Below are 14974 nucleotides of genomic sequence, written 5' to 3'. Positions count from 1 at the left end.
TCCAGGGTCCAGCTTCCCCCACACAGAAGGCGTCTCTGCTCAGGGAAGAAGTGGGTTTGAAGGAGCAGGCCTCGGTGGCAGCACCCTCCATGCTGGGTCTCTGCTCACACACAAAAGGGTGGCAGCAGTCAGGACCTGTGGGGCAGGCGCAGGCTGGGAGAGGTTCCCAGCCAGAGGAAGGTACCACATTCCTTTTGGCTGTGGTGCTTGGGCTGTAAGGTCCTTCCCTGGAGCAGTCTATCCTTGGTGCTCCACTGCCTTCAAAGTGGGAGGGGAGCCCTTTACTTAGATGAGATGGGTGGGGCCTCAGGTAATTTTATAAAATAACAAGTCATTGACTCCCACAGGAGTACATCCTGCAAACATGTCTTGGGAAGTGCTGCCAGTGGAGGTACCAGAAGTAGATATTGAAAACTTGTCTCTAGAGCCACTGCCCACAGAGGTGCCAGGAGTAAATCCTGAAAATATGTCTCTAGAACCACTGCCCACGGAGGTGCCAGGAGTTGAACCTGAAAATATATCTCTCGAATTGCTGCCTGTGGAGGTGCCAGGGGTAGATCCTGAAAACATGTCTAAAGGATTCTTGACCATGGAGAAGCCAGGAGTGTATCCTGAAAACATGTCTAAAGGCTTCCAGCCCCTGGAGGAACCAAGACTATATCCTGAAAACATGTCTAAAGGATTCCTGCCCATGGAGGAGCCAGGACTACATCCTGAAAACATGTGTAAAGGATTCCTACCCATGGAGGAGCCAGGAATATATCCTGAAAACATGTGTAAAGGATTGCTGCCCATGGAGGAGCCAGGACTATATCCTGAAAATATGTCTAAAGGATTCCTGCCTATGGAGGAGCCAGGAGTATATCCTGAAAATATGTCTCAAGAACTGCAGCCCATGGAGGTGCCAGAAACACTCTATTACATGAATAAAGGGAGGACCAGGATACCATCAAATGCACTAGAGGTAAGAGAACAGCTTTAAAGTTTCACTTAAGGTCCTCTGCATTTGACAGAAAACAAAATCCTGCTTTGTGAGTGTATTCAAGCTAGTGTGTAGATTTGCTGTCTGATGGGACTATACAGTAGTTCCTCTGCCTGAAGAAGTTCAAGGTGAAATTTTCTCTTCAATGCTGTCAGTGGAAAAACTTCTGAATCCACTGGAGCCAAAGATCTCATCTTCATAGACAAAATGAGAGAAGCCAGAGAAGTATAGGGACAGAAAAAGATAAGAAGTGGGAAAAAATGAATAGGGGGAGAAACTTTCTTCAGGGGACTGAATTGTCAGCCTTTTTTCTTCTACAATTAAATGCTACTTTTATTAAAAAGCTCATATTTCTGTATAAATAACAAGATTTTAACATGTATAATAATGTGTCAAACCCATGTTTTTGTTGTTGAAAATGGGATAAGGACAGGCTAGAGACCATGAATAGAGAATTGAATTTCACTTACACATTCCATTTTTGGTTCTGATTTATTTTCATTTTGCTTTGCGTTCTCTGCATTGTTTCAAGGTTTGCATTTAATTTTAACTGTAGTACCTTATGCATTGTTCTGTGTGCTCCTTGACTGGATGAAGGCACATCACTTAGAGTTTTGGAAATAGAAGCAGAATATTTTCAACTTTTTTTTTGGTAGAAACTGTCCTTTAATGGTGCTCATAAAGTGTGCTTTAAAAGGGGGCACCCTACATTGTAGAAGTATCTTGGAAGTTCTTTTTCCTGAAAAATATTGAAACATTAGACTTAAAATTTTGCAACAGCAGTGTTTCACATTCTCTCTTCAAAATCACAGAAGATATTCAGGGATATTTTAAGCTGAGGTTTAATATTGGTAAGAGTAGATTGCCAAAATATCACATTCAAAACAAAAAGCAAACCTTTTTTACTGGATAGAGACACCTTTTAGGTATCTTACAGCTGTGATGGATTTTTGTGCCAGTGTGCACCAAAATATGCGGTGGTTTGTTCTTTAATTTGAGTGCAATTAACACAGCTGGGTGTAACCAACAGCCCTTCTAATCAAGGTTTCATCATAAACAGTTGCAAATAGAAATTAATTATCTATCCTGATAATCCTTCTGCTGTTGTTTTAACATTGTAATTAATTGTTTCTTTCTTCCTTTCTTCAGGATGGAAACTCAGGCCTCGGTTCCTTGGGAGATGGTGAATGGCAAAAATGGAAAGATGACGGTACTGGGCCAGACCAAGGTGATTTCAAGGTATTAAGAATAGGAGAAGTTAGAATCAAAGAGTGCTAATAATTTTGTTTTTCTCAAAAAGGGAGAAGGCTCAGGTAGATAAAGAGTGATGGCAACAGCTTGAGTGTTACAAGGAAAATGCCCCTAAATTTATTGCTTAAACCATTTTATTCCTCTTATGTTTATAATTTCCATAGAATATAGAATGGTTTGGGCTGAAGGCACCTTTAAAAGTCATCTTGTTCCAAATTCCTGCAATGAGCAGAGACACCTTCAAGTAGACCAAGTGGCTCAATTTCCATAATTGCTTGTTTTATTCCTCTGTTACATTTTCTTTAAAGCAGGCTGAATATTTAGTATTTAAATGTCTCACTTACTTGTACAAGAAATCTACTGGTGAGCTTTCTGTTCCACAATACTTTTTGTAACTGAAAGGACCAAAAATAACAGTGAAATGTGCTCTGCTGCAATGGCTTTGGTAGCATTATGTCCATCCTTGTAATTTATGAGGGAGTCCTGGATACTGAACGCTGAAATTTCACAACTTCTGTGCTCCATTGGGAAAGAAACTAGAGGGATTCTGTAAAAGGAATGATGCTTGAATGTGCTAGGACTATTTCTTGGGCATGAGTGTCAGTCAAAGACTTTTTTTCAGTTAGAAATTACTGGTTTTGATGGGAGTTCTCATTCTGCTACTGTGAGGTGAGTCTGGACATTATTTTCCATCTGTCAATGGAGAAGTTTGAGTGATTCACATAACAATTTTGTTTTATGAAGTGTCTGCTTCTGAGGCAGATAATGCTGTGAAAATTTGCACTATTGTCCATGCAGACAAGTTCTACTGAGGCAAAATGAAGCTGAAAAGGAACTTTGTCTGAAAGTTGAAATCATACAGTGAATGAGCAGACAGGTGAGCTTTGTGATAAGCTGTGTGGTTCTGCTGCAATTTGGGTGCTCACAAATTTAAACAAATTCTTATTCATTCACAGTATTTTTTGTTTTTTTCACATGCACTCTTCAAAATCTAGCTATCGTGTTTTCCCAGTATTAGGATTATTACTATTAAAAAAAACAGTGATGTTAAAAGATTATACTGTATTTTCACAGAATATATTATATAATAAGTCTAGGGTCTTTGTGGCATTTCATCTTGCAAATATTTAGGTTACAATGTCTGGTATCTCCAGCCTGGGGAGATACTAATATTCTGGACCATATCTAGGATGAAGAATTCTGTAGATAGTAAAAACAGGTGTAAAAAATTAAAAAATTATTGATCAATTTTTGGTATAATACGTGTTCCTTACAAGGGGTTAGGAACTTAAAAGCACAGTGAGAGAAATAAAAAGATTTGAGCTCCTGGGTTATAATTACTTACGATAATTATACATAGGACAAGTAACTTCTTGTCTCCATTTCTTAATCCCACACAGTGATGTGTTTGTTTTTCCATTGAATGCTCAGGATATAGACTTACATCAAAGACATTTAAGGGTCATGAAATTTCAAGGACAGATGTGATAGTGGCAGACGAAAAGAATCATCTGATATATTCATAACCTTCTTCTAGACCACTATATTGGTCCTGTCTCACACTGAATTACATTATCAAATTATAAAATTCATGCCAATGCATTGGTGATGGACTGAGTTGTTTTTGCATGTGGTTACAGAGGCACTGTTTTCGCTTGTATTCAGAATTCCTCACTCCATCCTATGCACTTGCATGCTACAATGGCTACACCAACAACCATTTGTTCATGTAAAGGATGCATATATATTTTTCTCTTGGCCTAATTTTTTCTCAAGTATTAATTTTCCAACACTGAAACTACCAGAAAACTTAAATATGAGGGTCTCTGCCTGCTCAAGAGGGATTGTCTGTGAGAAACCTATGACAGCATTTGCCAGCAACTGCATGTTTCTTTATACCAACATGCTGATTTTAATCTGCATTAAGAAATCAATTTGGGCTTTGGCTGGTACTTAGACCCATGCTAAAGTAACAGGCAGAGCCACCTCTGGTAGTTCAGACATCAGCGTTTATACCAAAATATTTGAAGATTGCAGCAGATGTCCTATAATAGTGTGTGTGAGGGAAGGGGAGGGGAACAATTGGATGCATAGTTCTAAATTCACCATGAGCTATGTTTTAATAAGGCTAAGATGTATCATATCTCAGATCAAGTCATACCTCATTTCCCTGCCAGACATGGGCTACTTGTTCTTTCAGGGCTGTGCAGCTGGGACAGCTGCAGCCCTTAAACGGAAGAGGGTTAGGTTAAGCTCTCACCCTTGTGCAAAGCAGGAGCTCTGGTTCCTGCTGGGTTTTGGAAGCTGGAAGCAGATCTTGAGATCATGGGAAGAATGGGGAGCTGCCACACTGCAGAGTAAGATGTGGAGCAAGTTGTGACATCTGCTTCTGGTGCAGGTTGGGCTTGGAAATGTGAACAGGAGCTGTGGCAGGCAGGAGGGCTGGGACCAGGCTCCTTGGCATGGGCTCCTCCATTCCCACAGGGGTCAGACCCTGCTGTCAGGAGCAGCTCCAGCCCCAGGCTCAGCATCAACTGGAAAGGCAGAAGTCTGCTCCTGAGCCACAGTGCTTGCAGCACCATGGGTCCAGCAGCAGCTCTGCTCAGCTGCAGAAGCTGGTCTGAGCCCAGGTGCCTCCTCTGCCTCCCTAAGTGTTGGTGTGGGCTTGCCTAAAATGCAGACTGCTGAAATTACACATTCCAGCACACCTCCCACTTCAAAACTGAACCCCACAGAATCAAATGGAGCCACTTCCCACAGCTCAAAACTTTGAAATATTGTTTGTCTAATCCATATTTGACATCTAAAAATGTAAAACATCTGTACCTGAGATAGCCCTATAAAAGCCCTTGAGAATCGGTAGTCAGAAAGAGATTTTCAGAGTGTGAGGCATGTCCTGTGGTAATGTCTACCTTAGGGTGGGAATCCAGAGATGTTCAACAACTGTGAGACGTAAACACTAATTTTACAACTATCTGGAATTAGGTGTAAAGAGTCTTAACCCTGAGATGGTTTCTTTCTGTCATATTTGTTCTACTTAGGGAGGGCAGAGCACTGTAGAAGAACACTGTTTTGTTTTTTTTTTTTATGGATACACTATTCTACTGCTCTGGATATGATTTTACATATGGAAATAATTTTGAACATGCAGTTGAACAGTTGAAGTTTTCAAATAGACCTATTTTTCAAATCTGAAGGAGGCTGATTGTTAAACATCTGCAAACACTAAAAGGTGAAGGTAATGTTAACAGTACTGAAAGGACTATGCAACTCGCCTGAGTTATCAATCAAATAAAACATCTCTGCAGATTTATATAATAAGGAACAGAAATAATAAATAATGCTTATATTTATTAAATATAATTATGCATCTCTGTATTTATGGGATCAATTTGCAGTGAGAGTATTCATCTTGTGTTGATCAGTATTTGAAGTTCTGGTTTTTGGAAATGTCTTTCAAGCATAGTATAATGTACATAGTCTCATTCCTCCAAAGTTTTCTGACTACCATGATGGATATATGTTTGAGGAAGCAATCATCTGAAGGATACAATTCTTATGACCTTGCATATACCTGTCATGCTCCTGTGGATGTGAAAAAAATTTTCCTGCTGGAACCAGGGTTACTGTGACTGTATGCCTGAAAGGGACTTTTCCATCTGGGTGCTGACATTTTAAATTCACTGGTATCCAGCCAAGACTTATGCTACTCCTGATGAAAAGGTGGTCTGATCAGAAGAAGAAGAAATGTTACTAATTAAACCCATGAAACACACAGCTTGTGAAAAGCACTGCTGTGGCAGCAGTGATCATCAGCATCACCAGCATGCCCATGCACAGCCCCATAGCCCTCAGCTGAAGTGTCCTCCCCAGCCTGGAGGAGGTGAAGGAAGGAAGCAATTAGATCATCTTTCCATTGTGGAGCCTGATTTTGTCAAGAATGAGGAAGAACTTCAGAGAGGTGGCCAAGAGCAGCAGGTCTGGGCAGCATGCCATGGGGGATCCCAGCACATCCCACAGCATGCCATGGCTGTAGCAAGCTGGGGCAGGGATTAGTGAGTGATGTTCACAGCCTGAAGCATCCTGACTGCAAGTGTAAAAAACTCACACACTCTCTTAGAGGAGATCTGACTCTCAGACAGCTCAAGATAGACTTTCACACACCACCAGCTCTAGGTGCACCATCAGCAAGGAATGATTTGGTCCCTGGCTACCATCTAGTTAAATAAGCACTTGGAGATGAAGAAAGGAGTGCCCTGCAACATCCTGGGAATGATTTCATCTCAGCAGAATGCTTCTCCGGGCCAGTAATGCAGGAATACCTTAGACAAGGCAATGAATTGATCTTTGCCAGGAAAGGCTGCTGAGCTAGTAGATGACATAGAAACACATAGAGGGATTATTACTGGGTGATTGCAGGAACTATGTGTGGATAGAGAGGAAGGTCTTTTTTCATGGGTTCCATAGATGACACCTGTTTTTTCAGATTGGTGTGTAAAAATGGCTTTTTCAACCATTGTAAAAGTAAATTGATTGTGCTAGAGGTATTTTTAAATCTTGTCTGATCTTTGCAGGATGGTTGTTGGAATAGTGTGCAGTGCAGTTTCACTGGAATAGGTAATAGTACCACCACACTGTTGCACACAGTTTTCTTTGCTTCCTCATCACAGTTTTGCACCTAGCATGACAAAGACCACCTATTCATGAGACCAGGCGGAGCACATTCCACATTTCATGTAGAAAATCAGCAGCTGAATATCTAGTTGGAAGCTATCTGCTTATTGATGATGATAAAGTTTTCACACACACAAACTGAATATGAATTTCAGGATCTCTGCATTATTCTTCTGTTAGTTTATAACTGCTTTGGAAGAAATACCAATCTAAAAAGAGCAACAATCAAGTCTGAGAATGTGACTGCTCCTAAGGTTCAAAAGTAAATTCTTTTCTCTGGATCAGTGTTGTTGGGTGACTGATCTTTGTTCTGGGAAGGCAGCTACAATATTCTGCTATCTAATGGAACATCTATGCTAAATCAAGCACCCAACACTAAAAAAACCTTAAAAGCATTCACTCAGCACACATTTGACTGTATTGTTGTGGAATTGTGTGACTGGTGTAGTTACAATAAGGGAAGGGATGAATGTTCATACTATTGATATCACAAGCTGGAAAGAGGTAGCTAGCAGTCGTGCTGACAGACGCTGTTCGATAAAGAAGCCTAAAGGCTGAAGAAAGAAAGCTACTGAGAGAAAAGCAAGTTTAAAAAAAAAAAGGTAAAGAAGTAGAGTCGTCCTCTGGCCTCATGGAATCTTGCCTCATTAAGGTGTCCTGCCATTTTAGAGCTCCACAGCCACTTGTGACAGGATGTATTACACAGCTAAACTAGTGGAGTAATCTACAGCAGTGCTTCTTGAGATGCCACACATACCTACATCTGAATATAAGCATGACTTTAAAGAGGGCTGCAGAGGCACAAATGTTCCAGGAATGCAGACAGCCTGCAACACCAGTGTGCTTATGACAGAGAAATTTCTGTTTTCAAATCCTTACTCCTCAGCTGGGAGAAAGTGGGCATCATTCACATGACAGAAAGTCCCTTACTTACACAAATGTAGTAACTTAGTGCCAAGTATCATACCACGTTGTTTTTTTTCATGAGAAGAGCAATACAATTGGAAGAAGAGACTATGAGGTCTGTTTTGCATTACATGGAGCTGCTATTTGGAGAATCCCAGTAAAACTTCATTTCCCTGGACTTCAGAGAAACTAGCACTGTACACCTTACTCATTCACTAGCACATCAGAGTGCTGTACTGCATGCAGCTGTGCTACACATGCATGAGCACAAGTTGGGAAACACCAAATTGAAGACAAGCTGGACAAGTTGATAATCTGCTGTGGTGGAAACTTCTCTGTATATGGAACCTCATTACTAAGCAGTAGTTTGTTTTTTGGTTTTTTTTGGTAAAGATACCTGTTGGTTAAAGTAAACAGAATAACTGTTTGATATTCTGTTGGTTAAGTAAACAGAATAACAGAATCTCTATCTTTTGTTTTATACATGCATGACTGCTGTTTTCTTTGTCTCTATAACTAGACCCTGGTCCCTGGTACATAATGTTATAGTTGTCACAGCTGCTATTTAAATACATTTCTTTTGTTTAAGATGTTACCAGAATTAATTAAAATATCAAATCCTCCTGGGAGCAGAAGAACTGGCAAGACCTGATCACTGGGTCAGTTGTACCCTCCCTATTCTCTTTGCTACTCCACTGGCAGGTACCAGGGCTGCCAGGATTGGTGCCTGGCTCCTGCCTTTTCCTCGGGTACCTGGCTGGTGGTATCTGCCTCCCCGCAGATAGGCCCTGATTTCTGTAGCTTCTGTTAAGCAACTGGGGGTTTTTTTTGAGGTTTTTTTTCAGTAAAATTTCAGTAAATCCTTTTGTGAATCTCAGAGAATTATTTCCCCATGCTAGATAGGGGAAACCTGGCTAACCTGTTAGAAAGGCATTGCATGGGAACCAGGAAGAAGGTGATCAGATGGCAGAAAGCATCTAATGTTCCTTAAAGAAAAAAAAAAACCAAGTTTTTTCCTATATAAAAATCACGAATTGCTTTGCAAAGTTCTCACTCAAGCAATTCCACTTGTCAGAGGAAGTGTTGCCCGAGCTGATCCAGGAGCTGGCAGCACCTTACACAATATTTGGAGATAAATGCCTGCTACAATTTCCCCCATGTTTATGCAGAACCTAATGAACAATGAGTTTCTGCCTTCTAGGGCATATGCTGAGGTGCCTAAGCTCATTCCTAACATGTGAGTGTGGTGATCCACTTTGCTAATTACCCAGCTGAGGAGAAGGGTAAATTAACAGGGTGTAGAACTGTATTAACAGGGCTAGACTGTTTCTAAAATCTGGACCAGTGTCTTTGCATGGGGTAGCTGTGAGGACATATCCTTCCACCTATTGTCTGCAAATTTTGCAGCTTCTGTAATTCTCTTTTGAGAACAATTGAAATAGAAGGTAAACAGATTTTGTAGGTTGAATTTCAAGAAGAAGTACTAAAAAAAAGAAAAAAAGCCATAAATTTCTTGAGATGCATATAAAAGGGGTAGAAACAGCAATGGTTTTTAAGAACACTGTAATAAGATTTTAGTATAACATGATACGTTAGAGGAGAGAATAGAGGATTCTAATCACATATTGGAAAAGTTATTTCTTGTGATGAAAGAGGCATAATTATCTTTCTATCTGTAAATAAGATACTTTTGCTCTGTTCTCTTGAGAAAAAAAAAATGGTTTAAGTGAAGTTCTTCCAGCTTCTGTCTTAACATCTATTTTGTCTGGTTGTTTATAATGGTCATAGGAAGTCTCTCAAGGGCTATAGAAATACAAGAATGCTCCTAAATTAGAGGAAACCCTTTGATAAAAATAGCAATTGTCAAAAAGAATGATTTGTGGGGCTGTAACCACTTATGCAGGTGGAAATGTTTCTAGGAGTGTGAGGAAATAACCATGTGTCATAGCCACAGGAAATGCTGATTTATTTATTGGCTTGGTCAAAATAACCTTTTGCAGATAGCTCTGAACCAGAGACAGGTTTATGGAATGAGCCAGCAGGAAATTGTGTTCCATAGAAGAAGGAATTCACATTTATCTTCTAATAATAAATAGGAAGAGGTCCCTGCCACAAAACCTGGAGAGACTTGTTTTATAGAAGATTAAGGCCAAGATATTTAAAGGGAACAAAGGAAGTTTAGCACTTTCAGTCTTCAGGTTTTTTTTTTTGGAGGAAGGTAGTATGCTTTATTTTTATCCAAAGGCAACCCATACCTAAATCTTTGGATCCTAAATCCTCTGGAAATAATTTGCAGCCATTGGCTTATCTCATAGTTGTGATTTACAAAAGCTTACATTACTATTACTCTTTTTCTTGTACAATTGTAAATTGCAATAAATCTATGTTTTTAAAGCAGAAAAACACCTCTTAAAAAGTGGTACTTCGGGTTTATCCCATGGGAGTCCACAACAACAGATATTCTCCACAGCATTTTTTTCAATGCTGCAGGATCATATGGGTGGTTACTAGGGGGATTGACTGTAACTCTGATTAAGACTGATGGCATTTTGGCAACTTCATCATGGTGCCCACCAGTGCATTTAATCTGTTCCAGAGACTTACTGTAGTTTTGTTGTAGACAATATTCAGCAATTCCAGAGTGAAAGTGAAAGGTTTTGCAAGCATCCCATAGGCTGTGTAAATTGTCAGGAATTTATTCCTGTTTGGAATTCAGAGTCTTTTCTGCTCTGATGAGCAATCTGGAATGTCAAAGTAATAAAGCAAATAGAGTGAAATATATAAAAGGTTAAGACATTTTTAACAGCAGAAGCTTCATTCTGCAAAATAGTGAGATAATTGACCTAAGTTTTACTAACTGTATTTGTGCTTTGTGGCACCCAGTTAGTTTGAACATTTGAAATTTTTTCCCACCAAAAGCTTATTCAGAACTCCGTTTTACTGTTCCTCTCTAGATAGAATCCTCTCCTTGCTTTCTGTTGACTGTAAGAATCATCCGGATGAGAAATCTCCAGAGAGTGGATGCCTGTAAGTATCCCCATTCTTAATGGTAACTCAGGAAACGGGCAAATTATGTCTTTTATAATTTTTTAACAACTTTTTCTTAGTGTTTCTGAAATAACCCATTCTTTATGTAAATTAATTGTTATGAACCAGATCAGTCCTTGCTGCTGTTTCATTGTTCTCCCTGTGCTTTCTGTCTTGACTGGTTTCAAGACTTGAATGTGTTTTTGGGAATAAGTACTTTCTGTCAAAGAAAGGAGAGTTTCTGACAGAGGTAGTTGAAAGACTCCATTCCATGTTTTCAAAAACAAGCAGTAATTCTGCAGATGGGTTGTAGCACCTTGGGAAATGTGGCTGGGAGGAGTAAACCTTTTCAACATCCTCAGTCTTGGTTTTGACAAAGAGGAACTGAACAGGAAAAAGCTTTCTACAATCATTATGACCAGGCTAATGCCATCATTAATTACCCTGAGGACAGTTAAAAAAACACTAACTGAGGGCTGGATGCTTGATCCTTTCTAAGGCTTCTGCAGCAGTCTTGCAGTTGAGCAAGAGTGTGAATCACATGGCAGGAAAGTGGTGGAAAGGGAGTAAGTTAGAAAGGAAAACACCGCTGTTTCATAAAAGAACATGGACTATGTTCTTCTTAAAAGAGCATGTGCACTGTGGACAGGTGTTCCACACAAAACAGACAAGTTAACAGTTTATTTTGTTTGAGTAAATGGAGCTATGTGAAAGGATACTGAAATTAGTTTGATATGTAGCCCTTATGATTCTCTTGATTCTCCTGTTTTCCTGTGAGCAGCAGTGATTTGCTCTATAATGTCTTGCACATGAAGAGTCAGGAAAGATCTTCTGAGACACAAAGATCTGGACTTACCTTGTGCTTGTCACATGTTTTTCTGGAAGATGTATCAGAGGACTTCCCTGTGTCACAGCTCTGAGTTAGGGAGACAGCAGCTGTATCCTAGGTCACATCACTGGGCTGCACGCTCTGCACCTCCCACCTGGTCCATGGCTGTGGCACATGTGTGGTGAAGCAAGAATACAAAGAGGTCTCATCAGAGACTCATCTTCTGCGTGTCAGGCAACAAGGTAAATAATGAGGTTGTAGAAAGAGATTGTGCAAGCAGAACTGAGGCAACATTTTGCATTAAATACACAGCTGACTAATTTGACTGCATCTACTCATATAATTAAGGATTGCTTGATATGTTTGTATCTCAAAGTACAGTTAAGATATACAGGAATGATGAATAACATCAGCAGAATAAAGTACTTGCCAGCCAGCCATCAGTCATTGATCTCAAATGATAAAACCAAAGTCATATAGTAGTTACAAAAAATCACTTTTAATGCATTTTAAAATAGTAGCATTACTTCTAGATTATCCAAATATATTCAAATACATATTTTTGCAGTTTCAAAATTAATCAAAACATTATTATCTGCATGAAATTTCCCAGATTAAAATAAATGAATAAAAACACTCGAGGAATCAGAATAACTTGAAATAATTTTTGCATCCAGAGGGACTGAATAGGCTACAGTCATTAAGAGTGAAAGTGAAATTTTTGGGGAGGACATGGAAGATTTTGCTACAAAAAGGAAGAGGCAAAGAAGTTGAATAAGGAGTCATTTTTCACAAGGAGGCTAAGAAACAAGAGTGGTGGGAAGATAGAATTAAAGCAGATGATATGAGTCTAGACAAGGACAGTGAAATTGCAGAATCTAATTTTTAAATCCAAACTAAGATATGAAATGTGAAATAGAGCAGGCCAGCAGAAGGCTAGGGCCTCCTCAATATTTTCCAAACAAGCTTTTCCATCAGAAGATTTTTTTTTTTTTTTACTGAGTAGGAATATGTCACAGGACATCCATTCTCAAAGCTAGTTACCTTTTGCATTACATAATAGCTGATCATTTTATTGTTGAGAACTGCATCAGAGAGGTTTTCAAGGTGCCAAAGTACCTTGTATAACCTCCAAGAAGAAACACAGTAAATGGCATTTTTTGTCTGTAGCTGTTTGAGATATACCTTAATTTAGGTGCCTGTGAGAAAGGAGATGTAAAGTCCTTCACTAACTTTCTCCTGGTACCTTTTGGGAGAGAAGCTTGGTCCCTCTCTTCCTGTAGGTGGCAATTATTTAAATTTCAGTGTCTAATTCAGTGAGCTCCTTCTGCAGGAAGTTGCTGCCATCTCATACAGCAGGTGTAGCTCTGCAGCTCCTTTCACAAACTCTCGCAAAGAACATCACTGAGGTCAAGGCAGAGATGAAGACCTTTTGCAGTTGTTCTCAAAAAGTGGTGGAGGATCCCAACCCCTCTTATCAGACAGCAGCTCAGGATTTGTGTGCGTGTGTGTGCGTGTGTGCATGCACAGATGAGCACAGGAAAACTTGTTGGCTGAGAAACTGAAGTGGCTGACTAGAAGAAAAAATTCTCAACCTTTTTTTTAATACACAAGATCACTGTTGTCTGTAACTCATGCAAGGAAGAACAGAAGCCACCTCCTCTTCTAGGTCATCTTGTGGCCAGTGCTTTATCCCTCTCAGAAGGGAATCTTGAATAGTTACACTGCATCAGACTTTTCTATCTTTAAATAACTTAGTCTTGGTTTTGGTACCAGTTGCTGCAGTAGCCTCCCCAGTGTCCTGCAGCTCTGCTGCCTTTGCCAATTAGCAATTGTTTTGCCTCTCCCCTGCCCAGTAAGCCAGGCTGATTGCTATGTGTCCTTGTGGCTGCCGACTGCAACGTGTGAGAGGTCACGTACTAAAACTGTGAGAAACTCTGACAATCCGGTGTGGAACGAAACCTTCTACTTCAGGATCCAGAGTCAGGTCAAGGTAAGGAGCCAAAGTTTTCTGCTTGAAGCAGCCTAAAGATTTTGTGTATGTGTCTCCTGAATTGTGCCCAGGAATTGTTTAAGAGGTGGCACATGATAAAGGACTGCTCAAAGCATTTAACAGCAGAGATGACAGAGTTCTTGTGTCTGTTCAGTGGTGCCAGCGGGCCAGAAAACGAGCTGAGTTTTGAAGTTTTAAGGAAACAAGAGACTCTTACAAGATGGATACAGAATCTGGGAGTTACCCAAGCTGTTGTATACCTATAGCAAATATATTTTTTCACAGCAATTAAAATGAACTAGGCAAGAATTAATATGCAGTTCAAGTATGTTTTTCTAAAGGGGGATGATGTTTAATTTCTCAGCTTTTCTTCTCAAGCTCATCCTCAGCAATACTTTTTGCCTGGAGCTAATGATGTCCAGCCTGAGAAACTATAACAAATTCTTCTCTCTCTTTTTCCAGAATGTGCTGGAGCTCACAGTGTATGATGAGGATTTTGCTACTCCAGATGACCATCTCCTCTGTGCTCTCTTTGATACTGCTAAACTTCCACTTGAAAGAACAGTGATCCTGTGCTTCAAGCCTAGTGCAGATGTAAGAGCAACTAAGCAACTAAAGCAGCTAAGAAACTAGTGGAGAGTTACAGAACAGTTTCAAAATCTTTCAGAACCTGCCATGGATTACTTATCCCAATAATGAGTACATTAATTGCTATTCAAATTATAACCACAAAAATGTGGTTATAATCTGAATTTGAGAGTCTGAACTCTTCTTTGCAATATTTTATAAATTATTAAAGACCATAGGACTGAAACAGTGCAGTAAGTAGGGGAGGGATCTAATTGTGAGCTACCTCTGAGCAACACCAAGGCCATACAGCTGTTGCAGGGTGAATAATCTACATTTTTTTTTCTCCATGTAATTCATATCCTGAGTAATTTCCATAATTCATAAACCCCTGCTCCTTTGCTTGTGTCTACTTTCACCCCAAAAGGCAAAGATCAAGTTGACCCTGTGTGTATCCCACTATGAATGGATGACTATTCACTCTGTTTCTGTTTCCCATCTATAAAATGGGAAAAATAATCTTGATTCCATTTGAGATCTAAGGATGAGATCAGCCAAATAGCTCACATACAGCTTCTTGCTGCCAGGGACAGATTCTGGTATCCAAACTAGGTCGTTCACAATCAGCTTGTACACATCAACACTTCCTTACTCAGGGTTGCATAACACGAATTCTGAATCACTCATTTGTACTGTTCTCTGTCTATTATAGTAATGGGTGTAAAGTATGTTTAATTTCCAAGAT

General features: G+C 39.8%; 1 protein-coding gene across 1 annotated transcript in view; it reads left to right on the top strand.

Moving 5' to 3' along the window:
- Nucleotides 1–301: 301 nt before the first annotated feature.
- Nucleotides 302–14974, top strand: part of LOC110472155 (cytosolic phospholipase A2 epsilon-like) — a 34258-nt gene continuing 19585 nt past the window's right edge. Inside the window, exons 1-5 of the mRNA XM_021533607.3 lie at nt 302–964; nt 2132–2221; nt 10768–10840; nt 13526–13662; nt 14125–14256. Of these exons, the coding sequence (XP_021389282.3) occupies nt 365–964; nt 2132–2221; nt 10768–10840; nt 13526–13662; nt 14125–14256 (1032 nt within the window). The 5' untranslated portion in view covers nt 302–364. The remainder of the gene's footprint in view (nt 965–2131; nt 2222–10767; nt 10841–13525; nt 13663–14124; nt 14257–14974) is intronic.

This window comes from Lonchura striata, chromosome 5, assembly GCF_050655825.1.
Source record: "Lonchura striata isolate lonStrDom1 chromosome 5, ASM5065582v1, whole genome shotgun sequence".
NCBI classification, from domain to species: Eukaryota; Metazoa; Chordata; class Aves; order Passeriformes; family Estrildidae; genus Lonchura; species Lonchura striata.
The sequence above is the reverse complement of the archived record's forward strand: the minus strand, read 5'-3'. Positions and strand labels throughout refer to the sequence as shown.